General features: G+C 38.5%; 2 protein-coding genes across 7 annotated transcripts in view; one reads left to right on the forward strand and one right to left on the reverse strand.

Annotated features, from left to right (window-relative positions):
- LOC138758694 (actin-like) overlaps positions 1-9,931 on the forward strand; it is a 39,138-nt gene extending 29,207 nt beyond the window's left edge. The window contains exon 9 of the mRNA XM_069928010.1: positions 9,797-9,931. Within this exon, the coding sequence (XP_069784111.1) occupies positions 9,797-9,847 (51 nt within the window). The 3' untranslated portion in view covers positions 9,848-9,931. The remainder of the gene's footprint in view (positions 1-9,796) is intronic.
- The window catches only part of med16 (mediator complex subunit 16), a 47,702-nt gene that overhangs the window by 7,390 nt on the left and 25,759 nt on the right, over positions 1-14,553 (reverse strand). For 5 of the 6 annotated variants that reach the window (XM_069927994.1, XM_069927996.1, XM_069927995.1 and 2 more), the window contains 3 exons: positions 11,534-11,744; positions 10,990-11,123; positions 9,823-10,015 (listed from right to left, as the gene is read on the reverse strand). In XM_069927994.1, the coding sequence (XP_069784095.1) occupies positions 9,823-10,015; positions 10,990-11,123; positions 11,534-11,744 (538 nt within the window). The remainder of the gene's footprint in view (positions 1-9,822; positions 10,016-10,989; positions 11,124-11,533; positions 11,745-14,553) is intronic. The other variant, XM_069927997.1, reaches the window with a different exon arrangement.

The following is a 14,553-nucleotide window of genomic DNA, read 5'->3' on the forward strand; positions in this document are numbered from 1 at the left end:
GCAAATCCAAATGGAGAGGGGAGATGTGGTTGTCCGACAAGGGATAAAGGACAACTCAGGAGGGGAAGTGGAGATTGGGGATAAAGAAGATAGAAATAGGAGAATAAGGAAAATGTTGGATGTTGTAGGAATGTTGTCTGGTAAAGAGTTGAAAATAAGAAAACAGAAATGGAAAAGGAGGAAAGGTAATGATGGAAAAACGGAAAGAGAAGATAAACAAAATATAAAATGGCTACGCTGAACTATATGACTTTAAATATTAATGGAATACATAACCAAATTAAAAGGAAGAAACTACTAAATTTACTGAAAAAGGAAAAAATAGATATAGCATTTGACCAAGAAACACACTTAACTGAATTGGAGCACAAGAAATTAAAGAGAGATTGGGTAGGACATGTAACAGCAGCATCGTATAATTCAAAAGCAAGAGGAGTGGCTATATTAATTAGCAAAAATGTGCCATTTAAAATAGAAGAGGAAATAATAGATCCAGCAGGGAGATATGTTATGATAAAATGTCAGATATATTCGGAGCTTTGGAATCTACTTAATATATATTCACCTAACGAAGAAGATCAAAAGTTTATGCAAGATATCTTTTTGAAGGTAGCTAATATGCAAGGGAACATACTAATAGGAGGGGATTTCAATCTGAATTTGGATCCAAATATGGATAAAACGGGGAAAAAAATTAACAGGAAGAACAAAGTAACCAAATTTATAATTAAATCAATGCAAGAAATGAAACTTGTGGACATATGGAGGAAACAAAACCCAAAAGAAAAGGAATACTCATACTACTCGACTAGACATAAAACATACTCAAGGATAGACCTATTCCTGTTATCAGCTAGTATGCAGGATAGAGTAAGAAAAACAGAATATAAAGTGAGAATGCTATCGGACCATTCACCCTTAATACTGACAGTAAAGCTAGAGGACATCCCTCCAAGAATGTATAGATGGAGATTAAACCCCATGCTACTTAAAAGACAGGATTTTAGAGAATTTATTGAAAAACAATTAAAAATGTACTTTGAAGTAAATACCGAATCAGTGGAAGATAAGTTTATACTATGGGATGCAATGAAAGCATTCATTAGAGGACAAATAATAAGTTATGCAACCAAGATGAAGAAGGACTATAATCAGGAAACAGAGCAGTTGGAAAGTGAAATAGTAAACATAGAAAAAAAATTAGCATTAAAGGAAGATACAACCAAAAGAAGAGAATTGGCGGATAAAAAAATAAAATATGAAACATTACAAACATATAAGGTGGAGAAGAATATAATGAAGACAAAACAGAAATATTATGAACTAGGTGAAAAAACACACAAAATCTTAGCATGGCAGCTTAAGACAGAGCAAACTAAGAAAATGGTATTGGCAACAAGGAAAAAAGACAAACAAATTACATATAATCCAAAAGAAATTAAGGAAAACTTCAGAGAATTCTATGAACAATTATACCGAACTGAAAACGAAGGGAAAGAAGGGAAAATAGATGAATTTTTGACTAAAATTGAACTACCAAAACTACAAATAGAGGAACAAAATAAATTAACAGAACCATTTGGAACAGTAGAAATACAAGAGATAATAAAAAAATTACCAAATAATAAGACACCAGGAGAGGATGGACTCCCAATAGAATTCTACAAAACATTTAAAGATCTATTAATACCGCCCCTCCTGGATGTAATCAACCAGATTGATGAGACACAAAACTTACCAGATTCATGTAAAACAGCAATAATTACAGTGATACTAAAACAAGGGAAAGATCCACTCTCACCAGCGTCATATAGACCAATATCTCTGCTAAACACAGATTATAAGATAATAGCTAAACTATTAGCAAACAGATTAGCAGAACAGGTACCGAAAATGGTAAATTTAGACCAAACTGGATTTATCAAAAAAAGACGCACAACAGACAATATTTGTAAATTTATTAACTTAATTCATGCAGTAGAAGGAATTAAAGCACCTGCAGTAGCAGTTGCTTTAGACGCAGAGAAGGCCTTCGACAGAGTAGAATGGAATTACTTGTTCAAAGTATTGCAAAAATTCAGTTTACCGGAGAAGTATATTAATTGGATTAAAGCATTATATAAGGGACCGTTAGCGAAAGTGACAGTAAATGGACATGTATCAAAGCAATTTAACTTAAGCAGGTCAACGCGGCAGGGATGCCCACTATCACCATTATTGTTTGCGCTAGCTATAGAACCACTAGCAGAATCGATAAGAATAGATAATAATATAAAAGGAATAAAAATAAAAGACAGGGAATATAAAATCAGTCTATTTGCGGATGATGTGATAGTGTACTTAACAGAACCAGAACTATCAATAAAAGAACTATATAAGAAATTGAAGGAATATGGAGAAGTGTCGGGATACAAGATAAACGTAAATAAAAGTGAAGCAATGCCTATGAATAACGCGGATTTCTCAAAATTTAAGAAGGAATCCCCATTCAGATGGCAAATGCAGGCAATAAGATACCTAGGTGTACAAATAAACAAAAATCTAGGCCAATTATATAAACTCAATTACAATCCACTAATGAAAAAATTACAGGACGATTTAGAGCATTGGAAAGAGCTACCACTAACACTGATAGGAAGGATAAACTGTATTAAAATGAACATTTTTCCAAGGATACTATACTTATTTCAGGCATTGCCAATACAACTGACAGAAAAATTCTTCAAAGAGTTAAAGAAAATAATAAGGAGATTTTTATGGAGAGGGGGGAAACCGAGGATAGCACTAGATAAATTAACAGAATGGTATAAACAAGGAGGCTTACAATTGCCAAACTTCAAAAATTATTATAGAGCCGCACAATTAAGGTACCTATCAGATTTTTATCAAACAAGGGAAAAACCAGACTGGACGAGATTAGAATTAGATAAAATAGGGGAAAAGATACCTGAACACATATTATATAAATGGGACGAAAAATTGGTACAACATAGAACTTCTCCAGTATTACACCATCTCCTCAATATATGGAAGAAGATTCATGTAGAAAGAAATAAAACAAATTATCAATTACCAAAACTAATATTGACGCAAAATAAGCTACTCCCTTTTACAATAGACAACCTTTCCTTTAGAAAATGGGAAAAAAAAGGGATTAAAAGAATAGAAAATTGTTTTTCAGGAAGTAGATTCTTATCCTTTGAACAAATGAGAGATAAGTACAATATAACTGGAGATACAGCGCTGGCATATTACCAACTGAGATCCTACTTGAAAGATAAATTAGGAAGCAATTTGAGTTTACCAGAGGGAAGTAACCTTGAATATGTGATTACAGATACAATGTTAATCAAAAGATTTATAACAAATATGTATATTACACTGCAAGAAAAGGAGAATGAGGAAACAAATGGTAAAACTAAACAAAAATGGGAACAAGATTTAAATATAAAGATAAAAAAGGAAACATGGGAGAAATTATGTTCTGGAACGATGAGAAATACAATAAATACGAGGCTGCGTATGATACAATATAATTGGTTACACAGACTAAACATTACACCGCAAAAGTTAAATAAATGGGACCCAACAGTATCTGATAGATGTTTTCGATGTAAAAAAGAAAGGGGAACAACAATTCATGCAATCTGGACATGTGAGAGAGTAGAAAATTTTGGGATGATCTCAATCAGATATTAAATAAAATAACAGAAAACAATATACCAAAGAATCCAGAGATCTTTCTCCTAAGTAACATAAAAAATAAAGAATTTGGAATTGACTTGGAAGATGCACAAAAAAGATTTGTTAAGATAGCCCTAGCCGTAGCAAAAAAATGTATTATGTCAACCTGGAAATTGGAAGATAATTTGAAAATACAACAATGGTATATAGAAATGAATAAATGTATTCCATTAGAAAAAATAACATATAGTTTAAGAAATAATATTGAAATATTCGAACAAGTATGGGAGCCTTACATTAAATACAATAGCGAAAACCTACCGGGGACAAACATTCCCTAAGTTGATGGAAGGAGAAGGAAAGAAAAGAATGGACTCTGTAGAATTTCTGGTGTATTATTGTTGAATGACAACATTGTCTGACTGAATTAATGCAACCTAGATTGTATACCTAAAATGGATGAGGGGGGGGGGGTGGGGGGGTGGCTTGGGAGGAGGGAGGGGGGGGGGAGAAAAAGTCACTGTAAATGTGTGAAAAAGAAAAAGTGTATATCATGGCTATTGTGATTTATGGTGTGAAAAAAAAAAATACTGATCGGTGTGAGGTGGTACATTTTGGTAGAAATATTCAGCAAAGGTCAAACACGTTAAATGGTGGACAATCGAGGAGTGCAGTAGAACAAAGGGATTTAGGAATTCTGGGCCATAATTCCCTGAAAGTGGAGTCACATGTAGATTGGGTGGTGAAGAAAGCTTTTGGTATGCTGGCTTCCTTAAATCAGAAAATTGAGTACATGAGTTGGGATGTCATGCTGAAGTTGTAAGGCCAAATTTGGAATATGGTGTGCCATTTTAGTCGCTGAATTATAAGATGGATATCAACAAAATGGAGAGTGCAGAGAAGATTTACAAGAATGTTGTCTGGGTTTCAGGATTTGAGTTATAGGGAAAGGTTAAACAGGCTAGGACTTTATTCCCTGGAGTGTGTAGAAGATTGAGGGGTGATTTGATAGAGGTGTTTAAAATTATGAGGGGATAGATAGAGTAAATGTGATAGGCTTTTTCCATTGAAATTGGGGGAGATTCAAACAAGAGGATATGGATTGAGATTGAAGGGGGAAAAGAATAGAGGAAACATGCGGGGGATTTTCTTCACTCAGAAGGGTGGTGGGAGTGTGGAATGAGTTTCCGGCCAAAGTGGTAGATGTAGCTTAATTTTAATATTTAAGGAAAAGTTGGATAGGTATATGGACAAGAGAGGTATGGAAGGTTATGGACGGGATGCAGGTTAATGGGACTAAGTGGGAGAAGGTGTTCAGCATGGACTAGAAGGGCCAAACTGATAGGTTTCTGTGCTATAATTGTTATATAATCAAGAAATCTGCTCTGTGTGTGTGTGTGTGTGTGTGTGTGTGTGTGTGTGTGTGTGTGTGTGTGTGTAGTGTGATTTAAAAGTTATAACCGGAAGAAAGCTTCGTTCTTGTACTCAAAGCCTCTTGTAATAAAGGCCAAAATGTTATTTGCCTTCTAAATGTTTGCTGAATCTGCTTGTTAACATTCTTTTTCTTTCTTTGGCTTGGCTTTGCGGACGAAGATTTATGGAGGGGGTAAATGTCCACGTCTGCTGCAGGCTCGTTGGTGACTGACAAGTCCGATGCAGGACAGGCAGGCAGGGTTGCAAGGGGAAATTGGTTGGTTGGGGTTGGGTGTTGGGTTTTTCCTCCTTTGTCTTTTGTCAGTGAGGTGGGCTCTGTGGTCTTCTTCCAAGGAGGTTGCTGCCCGCTGAACTGTGAGGCGCCAAGATGGACGGTTTGAGGCGATATCAGCCCACTGGTGGTGGTCAATGTGGCATACACCAAGAGATTTCTTTAAACAGTCCTTGTACCTCTTTGGTGCACCTCTGTCTTGGTGGCCAGTGGAGAGCTCGCCATTTAACACGATCTTGGGAAGGCAATGGTCCTCCATTCTGGAGACGTGATCCACCCAGCGCAGTTGGGTCTTCAGCAGCGTGGATTCGATGCTTGCGGACAGTGCCAGCTCGAGTACTAAGATGTTGATGATGAAGTCACTCCAATGAATGTTGAGGATGGAGCAGAGACAGCACTGATGGAAGCGTTCTAGGAGTCGTAGGTGATGCTGGTAGAGGACCCATGATTCGGAGCCGAACAGTAGCAAGGGTATGACAATGGCTCTGTACATGCTGATCTTTGTGTGTTTCTTCAGGTGGTTGTTTTTCCAGACTCTTTTGTGTAGTCTTCCAAAGGTGCTATTTGCCTTGGCGAGTCTGTTGTCTATCTCATTGTCGATCCTTGCATCCGATGAAATGGTGCAGCCGAGATAGGTAAACTGGTTGACCGTTTTGAGTTCTGTGTGCCCAATGGAGATGTGGGGGGGCTGGTAGTCATGGTGGGGAGCTGGCTGATGGAGGACCTCAGTTTTCTTCAGGCTGACTTCCAGGCCAAACAATTTGGCAGTTTCCGCAAAACAGGACATCGTGCGCTGGAGAGCTGGCTCTGAATGGGCAACTAAAGCGGTATCGTCTGCAAAGAGTAGTTCACGGACAAGTTGCTCTTGTGTCTTGGTGTGAGCTTGCAGGCGCCTCAGATTGAAGAGACTGCCATCCGTGCGGTACCGGATGTAAACAGCGTCTTCATTGTTGAGGTCTTTCATGGCTCGTTTCAGCATCATACTGAAGAAGATAGTAAAGAGGGTTGGTGCGAGGACGCAGCCTTGCTTCACACCGTTGTCAATGGAGAAGGGTTCGGAGAGCTCATTGCTGTATCTGACCCGACCTTGTTGGTTTTCGTGCAGTTGGATAACAATGTTGAGGAACTTGGGGGGGCATCCGAGGCGCTCTAGTATTTGCCAAAGCCCTTTCCTACTCACGGTGTCGAAGGCTTTGGTGAGGTCAACAAAGGTGATGTAGCATCCTTTGTTTTGTTCTCTGCACTTTTCTTGGAGCTGTCTGAGGGCAAAGACCATGTCAGTAGTTCCTCTGTTTGCGCGAAAGCCACACTGTGATTCTGGGAGAACATTTTCGGCGACACTAGGTATTAGTCTATTAAGGAGAATATAGCAAATATTTTGCCTGCAATGGAGAGCAGCGTGATTCCCCTGTAGTTTGAGCAGTCTGATTTCTCGCCTTTGTTTTTGTACAGGGTGATGATGATGGCATCACGAAGGTACTGAGGCAGCTTTCCTTGGTCCCAGCAGAGCATGAAAAACTCATGCAGTTTGGTATGCAGAGTTTTGCCGCCAGCCTTCCAGACCTATGGGGGGGGATTCCATCCATACCTGCTGCTTTGCCACTTTTCAGTTGTTCAATTGCCTTATAGGTCTCTTCCCGGGTAAGGACCTCATCCAGCTCTAGACTCAAGGGCTGTTGAGGGAGCTGGAGCAGGGCGGATTCTTGGACTGAGCGGTTGGCACTGAAGAGATTGAAAGTGTTCTGACCATCGATTGAGGATGGAGATCTTGTCGCTGAGGAGGACTTCGCCGTTGAGCTGCGCAGAGGGTTTTGGACTTGGGGTGAGGGGCCGTACACAGCCTTTAGTGTCTCATAAAAACCCCTGAAGTCGCCAATGTCGGCGCTAAGCTGGGTTCGTTTGGCGAGGCTAGTCCACCACTCATTTTGGATCTCCCGGAGTTTGTGCTGAAGATGGCTGCATGCGAGACGGAAGGCTCTTTTTTCTCAGGCCAGGAAGGCTTTGCAAGATGAGCCTGGTGGGCAGCTCGCTTCTTTGCCAGCAGCTCCTGGATTTCCTGGTTGTTTTCGTCAAACCAGTCCTTGTTTTTCCTGGAGGAGAAGCCCAGTACCTCTTCAGTGGATTGCAGTATGGCCGTTTTCAGCTGATCCCAGAGGGTTTCAGGAGACGTGACCGTGAGGCAGTTTGCATCCTCGAGCTTTGCTTGGAGGTTTGCCTGGAAGTTTCCTCTCACTTCGTCTGACTGGAAGTTTCCAACATCGAACCTCTTTCTGGGGGCTCCACTGTTCTTGAACTTTGGTTTGAAGTGAAGGTTGAGCTTGCAGCGAACAAGCCGGTGTGGCATTCCGCGCTGGGCATGACCCTGGTGTGGAGCACATCACGTTTGTCTCTTTCTCGCACCAGACGTTACATTCAGTAATTTATGAAAAGGACATCAAATACAAAAATCTATTAATTTATCCTAATTTAATAACTACTCTTTCTATTTTTTCCTGAAAGTGACCTCACATTTTTCCACATTTATTTCAATAATATCTATTTTCTTCTGAAACCTCTCTATTCTCCTCACACTCCACACCATCACTTTGTACATCCCACTCCCATTTATTACCTTCTTACCTATTTTTTCCCCCCCCAGATGGGCCCATGAATACTTCCCAATTCTCTTAACACCCACCCAAACCTGGGCCAATTTACAACAGCCAATCAGCCCAACAAGCAACATGCCTTTTGAACTGTGGTAGTAAACTGAGCAACCCCATGACAAAAGGCAAAGGAGGAAAAACCCAACACCCAACACCCAACCCCAACCAACCAATTTTCCCTTGCAACCGCTGCAATCGTGTCTGCCTGTCCCGCATCGGACTTGTCAGCCACAAACGAGCCTGCAGCTGACGTGGACTTTTTACCCCCTCCATAAATCTTCGTCCGCGAAGCCAAGCCAAAGAAAGAGTAAACTGAGGCACCTATGAAAATCAATGTAGCCAGAGGGAGAATATGCAAACTCCACACAGCACCAGAAGTCAGAATTAAAGAGAGGCTATTGGAACCATGAGCCAACTGCTCTACCTACAGCACCAATGGGATGCCCATCTTCAACAATCATGTACAAAAAGCATTGATACAAATCTGTGAAACACCGATTCCTGCAGCATCCACCAATCACTGCTTCCAAATTGAAAATCATCCTTTTATTCCTACTCTCTGTTTTTTAATCAATTAACCCATTCTCGATTCTGAATCCTCTAAACTTTGCCATGTAGCCTCTCATCTGGTACTTTGTATAAGGCCTTCTGAATCTGTGGCAACTATTCTGGAACAAATGGAATTTTGAAAATGACGACCACTATCTTGAGCTATAAAGAGAGGGTGGGTTGGCTGGGAAGGGAGGTTTATAAAATCATGACAGAGTAAATAGTTATAGCCTTTTTCCCTCTTGAGCAAGTGAATCTAAAGCTAGAAGACATAGATTTAAGGTGAGAAGGGAAAGGCATCAAAGGATCCTGAAAGGTGCCTTCTTCACACAGAGGGCAGTGGTTATGTGGAACAAGCTGCAGAGGAAGTTATAGGCAGGGACAATTGATAGGAAAGGCTTAGAGATTGGATAAGGGACTAGCTTGGTTGGCACAGACAAGTTGGGCCAAAGGGTCTGTTTCCTTGCTGTAGAAACTCTTACGATTTGATAAACTTTTCCTTGAAAACCATCAAGCCCTGAGGATTTATGAGCTTTCAGTCCCCTTAATTTCATCTAGTTTTTCAAACTTATTCTAATTTTGTGAATATTTAATCCAAACATAGACCAGTTCTATTTCTGGGAATTTTTCAATGAAGATAGTTTCAAAGAATTTGTTTAATTTCTCCGGCATTTCCTTATTTCCCATTTTAATGTCTCCTGACACTGTCTTTTAAAGACTCACACTAACTTTAGTTAGTCTTTTCCTTCTGATAAATCATGTGTCTCTTTCTGATCTAGTCTTCTTTCTCTGATTGAGGTGTTAGTCCAATCTCAATTCCCTTAACATCCAAAAATTGTTCTTAAACAAACTGAGTCTCAAGCCCTCTTGATTTATTCATTTGTGGGTGGAAATAAATTCTGAGCTCTTTCTTTAATGGCTGATCCCTTATTTTGAGACTGTGACCCTTTGTTTTATACATCCAGTCCAGGGAAACATCAACTTTGCATCTTCCCTCCCTGTAACAATTTTGCTCATCTGCTGAGATTATATGGGGTTTTATCTCTACCGAAGGGCTTTGTACGTATAGTTAGTGTACATTGAAGGCTGTGAGACTTAAAGGATTAAGAGATATGGGGAATGGGTAGGAATACACTATCAACCATGAACATAGTGTCTTATCGAAAATGCCCAATTTTACTTTAATAACAATTTTTTTTAATGCCTTCTTCAGTATGAAGGTGTGTGTTTTGAACTTACAGCAGAGCCAGAGTTTGGTGAGTAGTCGGAAAAGCAGAGACATACTGTCCTGGGTGTCTGATGTAGCAGTGTATATTGGCAAGCAACCAGGTTTAAGGAGGCCCCAAATTCGTATCACCACCATGAGTTCTCTGAGCATGCCAAGTGAGGTACCATCTCTGAGAAAACTAAACCCTGGACGAACAGGAGAACCCTGCAAAGAAAGACTGACCGTCAGCAAGACACAAGCAACATTGAAGCCAAAATAAATGCTGTAAGGAAAATGAATAGAAGTTGCTTGGATTAATATTGTGTTGGTTTTCTTCAGTACTATATTCTCTCTAGTGGGCAAATATTTATCTAATGAAAGGGCCCTCCCAATAATAGATAACACCTACTTTGTCCAAATGATTCACTGGAATATCATCACTTATTATTCAAATGATATTGTTATAAAAAAAAATTAATGGGTAAAACATTTGGAACAAAGATGTGAATACAGTGAGTATAGCAGGCATCACAATCTACTTTAACTCCCGCAAATTAATCACAGGGTTTGCTCCACATAGGACTGGTCCTTTGGCCCATGATATTGTACTGACCTATGTAAACATATTCCTCAATCTAACCCTTCCCTCCCTTGGAGCCCATATCCCCACATTTTTCTAAGAGTTTTTAAAATGTTCCTATTGTACCAGCCTCTACCACCCCCCTGGCAATGCATTCCAAGCACCCACCACGGTGTTTAAAAAAAAAAGCTCCCTCTGATGTCTCCCTTAAACTTTCCTTCAGGTCCCCCGGTGTTGGCCATTGCCCCCCTTGGAAAATGGTACTGGCACCCTATTTACAATCTTGTACATCTCTTAAGTCACCTCTTCTGGTATACACCAGAATTAAGTTTGCCTCTCATCCTTAAACATGACAGCAGTTACAATTTCAGCTGGTGCCAAAATGAAGGAATGTGGGTGTACAACATATTTAAAAGATTGAGCATCTAATATTAAACTGAACTAGCTCTACAAGATCAATGGTAATGAACTGAAACATGGAGACAATTTAAAAAGCCAATACGACCTGCTTATTCTTTAAACAGGATGATTTCCAAACAAGTGAATAGAAAATCTCTTTCTCACTACACCTATTCCATCCTATTTTGGTGGAAAAGTATAATCATAGAATTAGACTCACCTGATTAGGCAGACTAGCCAGCAGGTACAGCACAAAGTCTCCCACCCACTGAATGAGCTGCTGAAGAGACTGCAACACCCAAGCATCCAGAACAAACTCTTCAGTTTTTAAATTTATCATAACTTTATCAATGTCTGTGTATAAAAAAAGCATCCATTCTTTAAACAGCTGATCACTTAGCAAACATTAGTGGAATACTGATTTAATAGCAATAACTAGATAAAAGGTAGCATCTGTTGAATACATTAATACACTTGCGAGATTGCTGGAGAAACTCGGCGTTCTTTGTGAGAAATCTTTTTCTTTATTAAGCAACACAATTAAAAAAAACATTGGAATGCTGCCTAATTCCTAGATAACCCCTTTTCCACAATAAAAATGCAATGAGGAAAACAAGATATGCAAATTTGATGATAATTCCTTCATTTAAGAAGGTCACAATGATATTTACATGTGAACATTTTATTCAAAGAATCATAAAGTCTTCTTAAGCCACTTCAAGAAATGACATTATTTGGACTATGGGCACAAATTTGGTACATACCCGTGTCAGTGTTTTTACAGCAAATCTCAGTTAATCGTTCTCCAGGGCTTTTATCTGGTGTGTTCAGCAAGTGTGGTCGAAGAAGTGACTTGAGAGTGGAACCGATTGCAATCAACAACAGTTTTGCATGAAAATCGCAGGCTCTTGCTAGTGTATTTGTTGACAGTTTACACAAAGATGCTTTCATGGCAACTATTCGGGTGGATAAAACCTTCATAAAGGGAAAGATGGAAAGTAATTTAAAGGTGTGCACACAAAGAACAGTTTTGAGACCTCAATGGGTGAAACAATAAATTGATCTAAACTACAACTCTCACATCATTACTCGGGGTAAAATGGAGGAAACAGGGATTTAGTACTGGGCAAGATATCAGATCAAATAAAATGTGTTGTTCAACTCCCACTTGTGGAGAAGGATTTAGCAGGTCTAAAGAATTGGAGTCATTAATTTTTCAAATAGAACAGTAAAAATGGAAACAGCAGCTTGTATTTAACTTCCAAATTATGCTGAGAAACTATAATTTACATATATGGGGTTGAAAAATGCTCTTCAGAAATTTAGCAACTTTTAAAGTTTTCTCATTTATGTAGAAAAATCTAATTCGCACAAACCACTGTGCTACAGGCTGTACATACCAACAGAACTTCCCTGCTTCTGTTGAGCAAGTGCGCTAGGATCTGTCATGCCTCCCCAAGGAGGCACTGGTGAGCACTTTAACCTCTCATCCAGAATACAGCAGTTCCAAGAGTGCAGCAATCCCTCAATAATACACACCAGAATGGATAACATGTAAACATTTGGAGTGAGAGTCAAGTGTGGGGGTAAACCAACCGTTATATTTACAACCAGCCTGCATAGAGCACTTAAACATTTCTGCCACATCAGCAATTTGCAACATCTACAAAATACCAATGGCCCATCTCCCTAAATCTGTGCCATCTGTCACCCATAAAACATGGAGCAAATGTTTCTTTCCAAGTCACACATCAGTTTAACTTAGAAATATATTGCAATCACTAAGCTCAGAATCCTTGAAGCCCTAACTGCAGGAAGCAATTCTTCACTTTTTTTTTTAAAACCTTGCCCTGCCAAGGACACAATGGAAATTGCAGCCTAAAGCACAAGTTGCTTGCAAAGCCTCATACAACTACATAATTCAGTCAAAAGTTATGGCAAGGGTTGCAATATGTTTCATAGATAGTTCAGCAAATGAATAGACTTCAGCACTCCCTTCAACTTGTTGCGAACAATTCCTGCCAAGTATTTTAATGCAATACTACAAACTTCAATGCTACATATTCTAGGATTTTCACCAGCACATGGGAGTGAGTGGATCCTTTTTAGAGAACTAGCATTGATTCATTGAGCCATGTGGTCTCATTTACATGTTACAAAGCTTTTTTTTAAAAAAAATTATTTTTCACACTATAAACAATATTGACCAAGATACATACAGACATTTTTCTTCTTAAATATATAGTGTCGTTTTCTCCCCATTTTTCCCCCTCCCTTCGCTCCCTCCCTCACCCCCTTCCCCATTTATTTGAAGTTCAATCTATAAGATACGCTAAACCCGTTAAACAATGTTGTCACTTAATAAAAATAAACAAGAAATTTTACTGAGTCAGTTCTTTTCGTTATCTTCTCCTTCTGTCATTTTAGGTGGTGGAAGTCCATGGTAGGATTTCTCTATTGTATTTCATGTATGGCTCCCATATTTGTTCGAATATTGTAATGTTATTTCTTAAATTATATGTTACTTTTTCTAATGGAATACATTTATTCATTTCTCTGTACCATTGTTGTATTCTCAAGTTGTCTTCTAATTTCCAGGTTGACATAATACATTTTTTTGCTACAGCTAGGGCTATCATAACAAATCTTTTTTGTGCTCCATCCAAATCAAGTCCAAATTCTTTATTTCTTATATTACTTAGGAGGAAGATCTCTGGGTTTTTTGGTATATTGCTATTTGTGATTTTATTTAATATCTGGTTTAGATCTTCCCAAAATCTTTCCACTTTCTCACATGTCCAAATTGCATGAATTGTTGTTCCCGTTTCCTTTTTACAGCGAAAACATCTGTCTGATACTGTTGGGTCCCATTTATTTAACTTTTGAGGTGTGATGTATAGCCTGTGTATCCAGTTATATTGTATCATGAGTAACCTCGTGTTTATTGTATTTCTCATAATTCCGGAACACAGCTTCTCCCATGTTTCATTCTTTATCTTTATGTTTAGATCATGTTCCTACTTTTGTTTAGGTTTACCGTTTGTTTCCTCGTTCTCCTTTTCTTGCAGTTTGATGTACATGTTTGTTACAAATTTTTTAATTATCATTGTGTCTGTAATCACATATTCAAAATTGCTTCCTTCTGGTAACCTCAGATTGTTTCCCAATTTGTCCTTCAAGTAGGTTTTCAGTTGGTAGTATGCAAACATTGTATCGTGAGTTATATTTATCCTTCATTTGTTCAAAGGATAATAATTTATTTCCCGAAAAACAATTTTCTATTCTTTTGATCCCTTTTCTCTCCCATTCTCTATAGGAAAGGTTATTGTGAAAGGGATTAGCTGATTTTGCGTCAATATTAGTTTTGGTAGTTGGTAATTTGTTTTACTCCTTTCTACATTCATCTTCTTCCAAATGTTGAGCAGATGATGCAATACCTGTGAATTCCTACGTTGCACCAATTTTTCATCCCATTTATATAGTATACGTTCAGGTATCTTCTCCCCTATTTTATCTAGTTCTAATCTGGTTTTTCCCTTGTTTGATAAAAATCTGATAGATATCTTAACTGTGTGGCTCTATAATAATTCTTAAAGTTTGGTAGTTGTAAGCCTCCTTGTTTGTACCATTCTGTTAATTTATCTAGTGCTATCCTTGGTTTCCCCCCTTTCCATAAGAATTTCCTTATTATTTTCTTTAACTCCTTGAAGAATTTCTCTGTTAGGTGTATTGGTAATGACTGAAATAGGTATTGTATCCTTGGGAAAATGTTCATTTTAATACA

Source organism: Narcine bancroftii, chromosome 3, assembly GCF_036971445.1.
Source record: "Narcine bancroftii isolate sNarBan1 chromosome 3, sNarBan1.hap1, whole genome shotgun sequence".
NCBI classification, from domain to species: Eukaryota; Metazoa; Chordata; class Chondrichthyes; order Torpediniformes; family Narcinidae; genus Narcine; species Narcine bancroftii.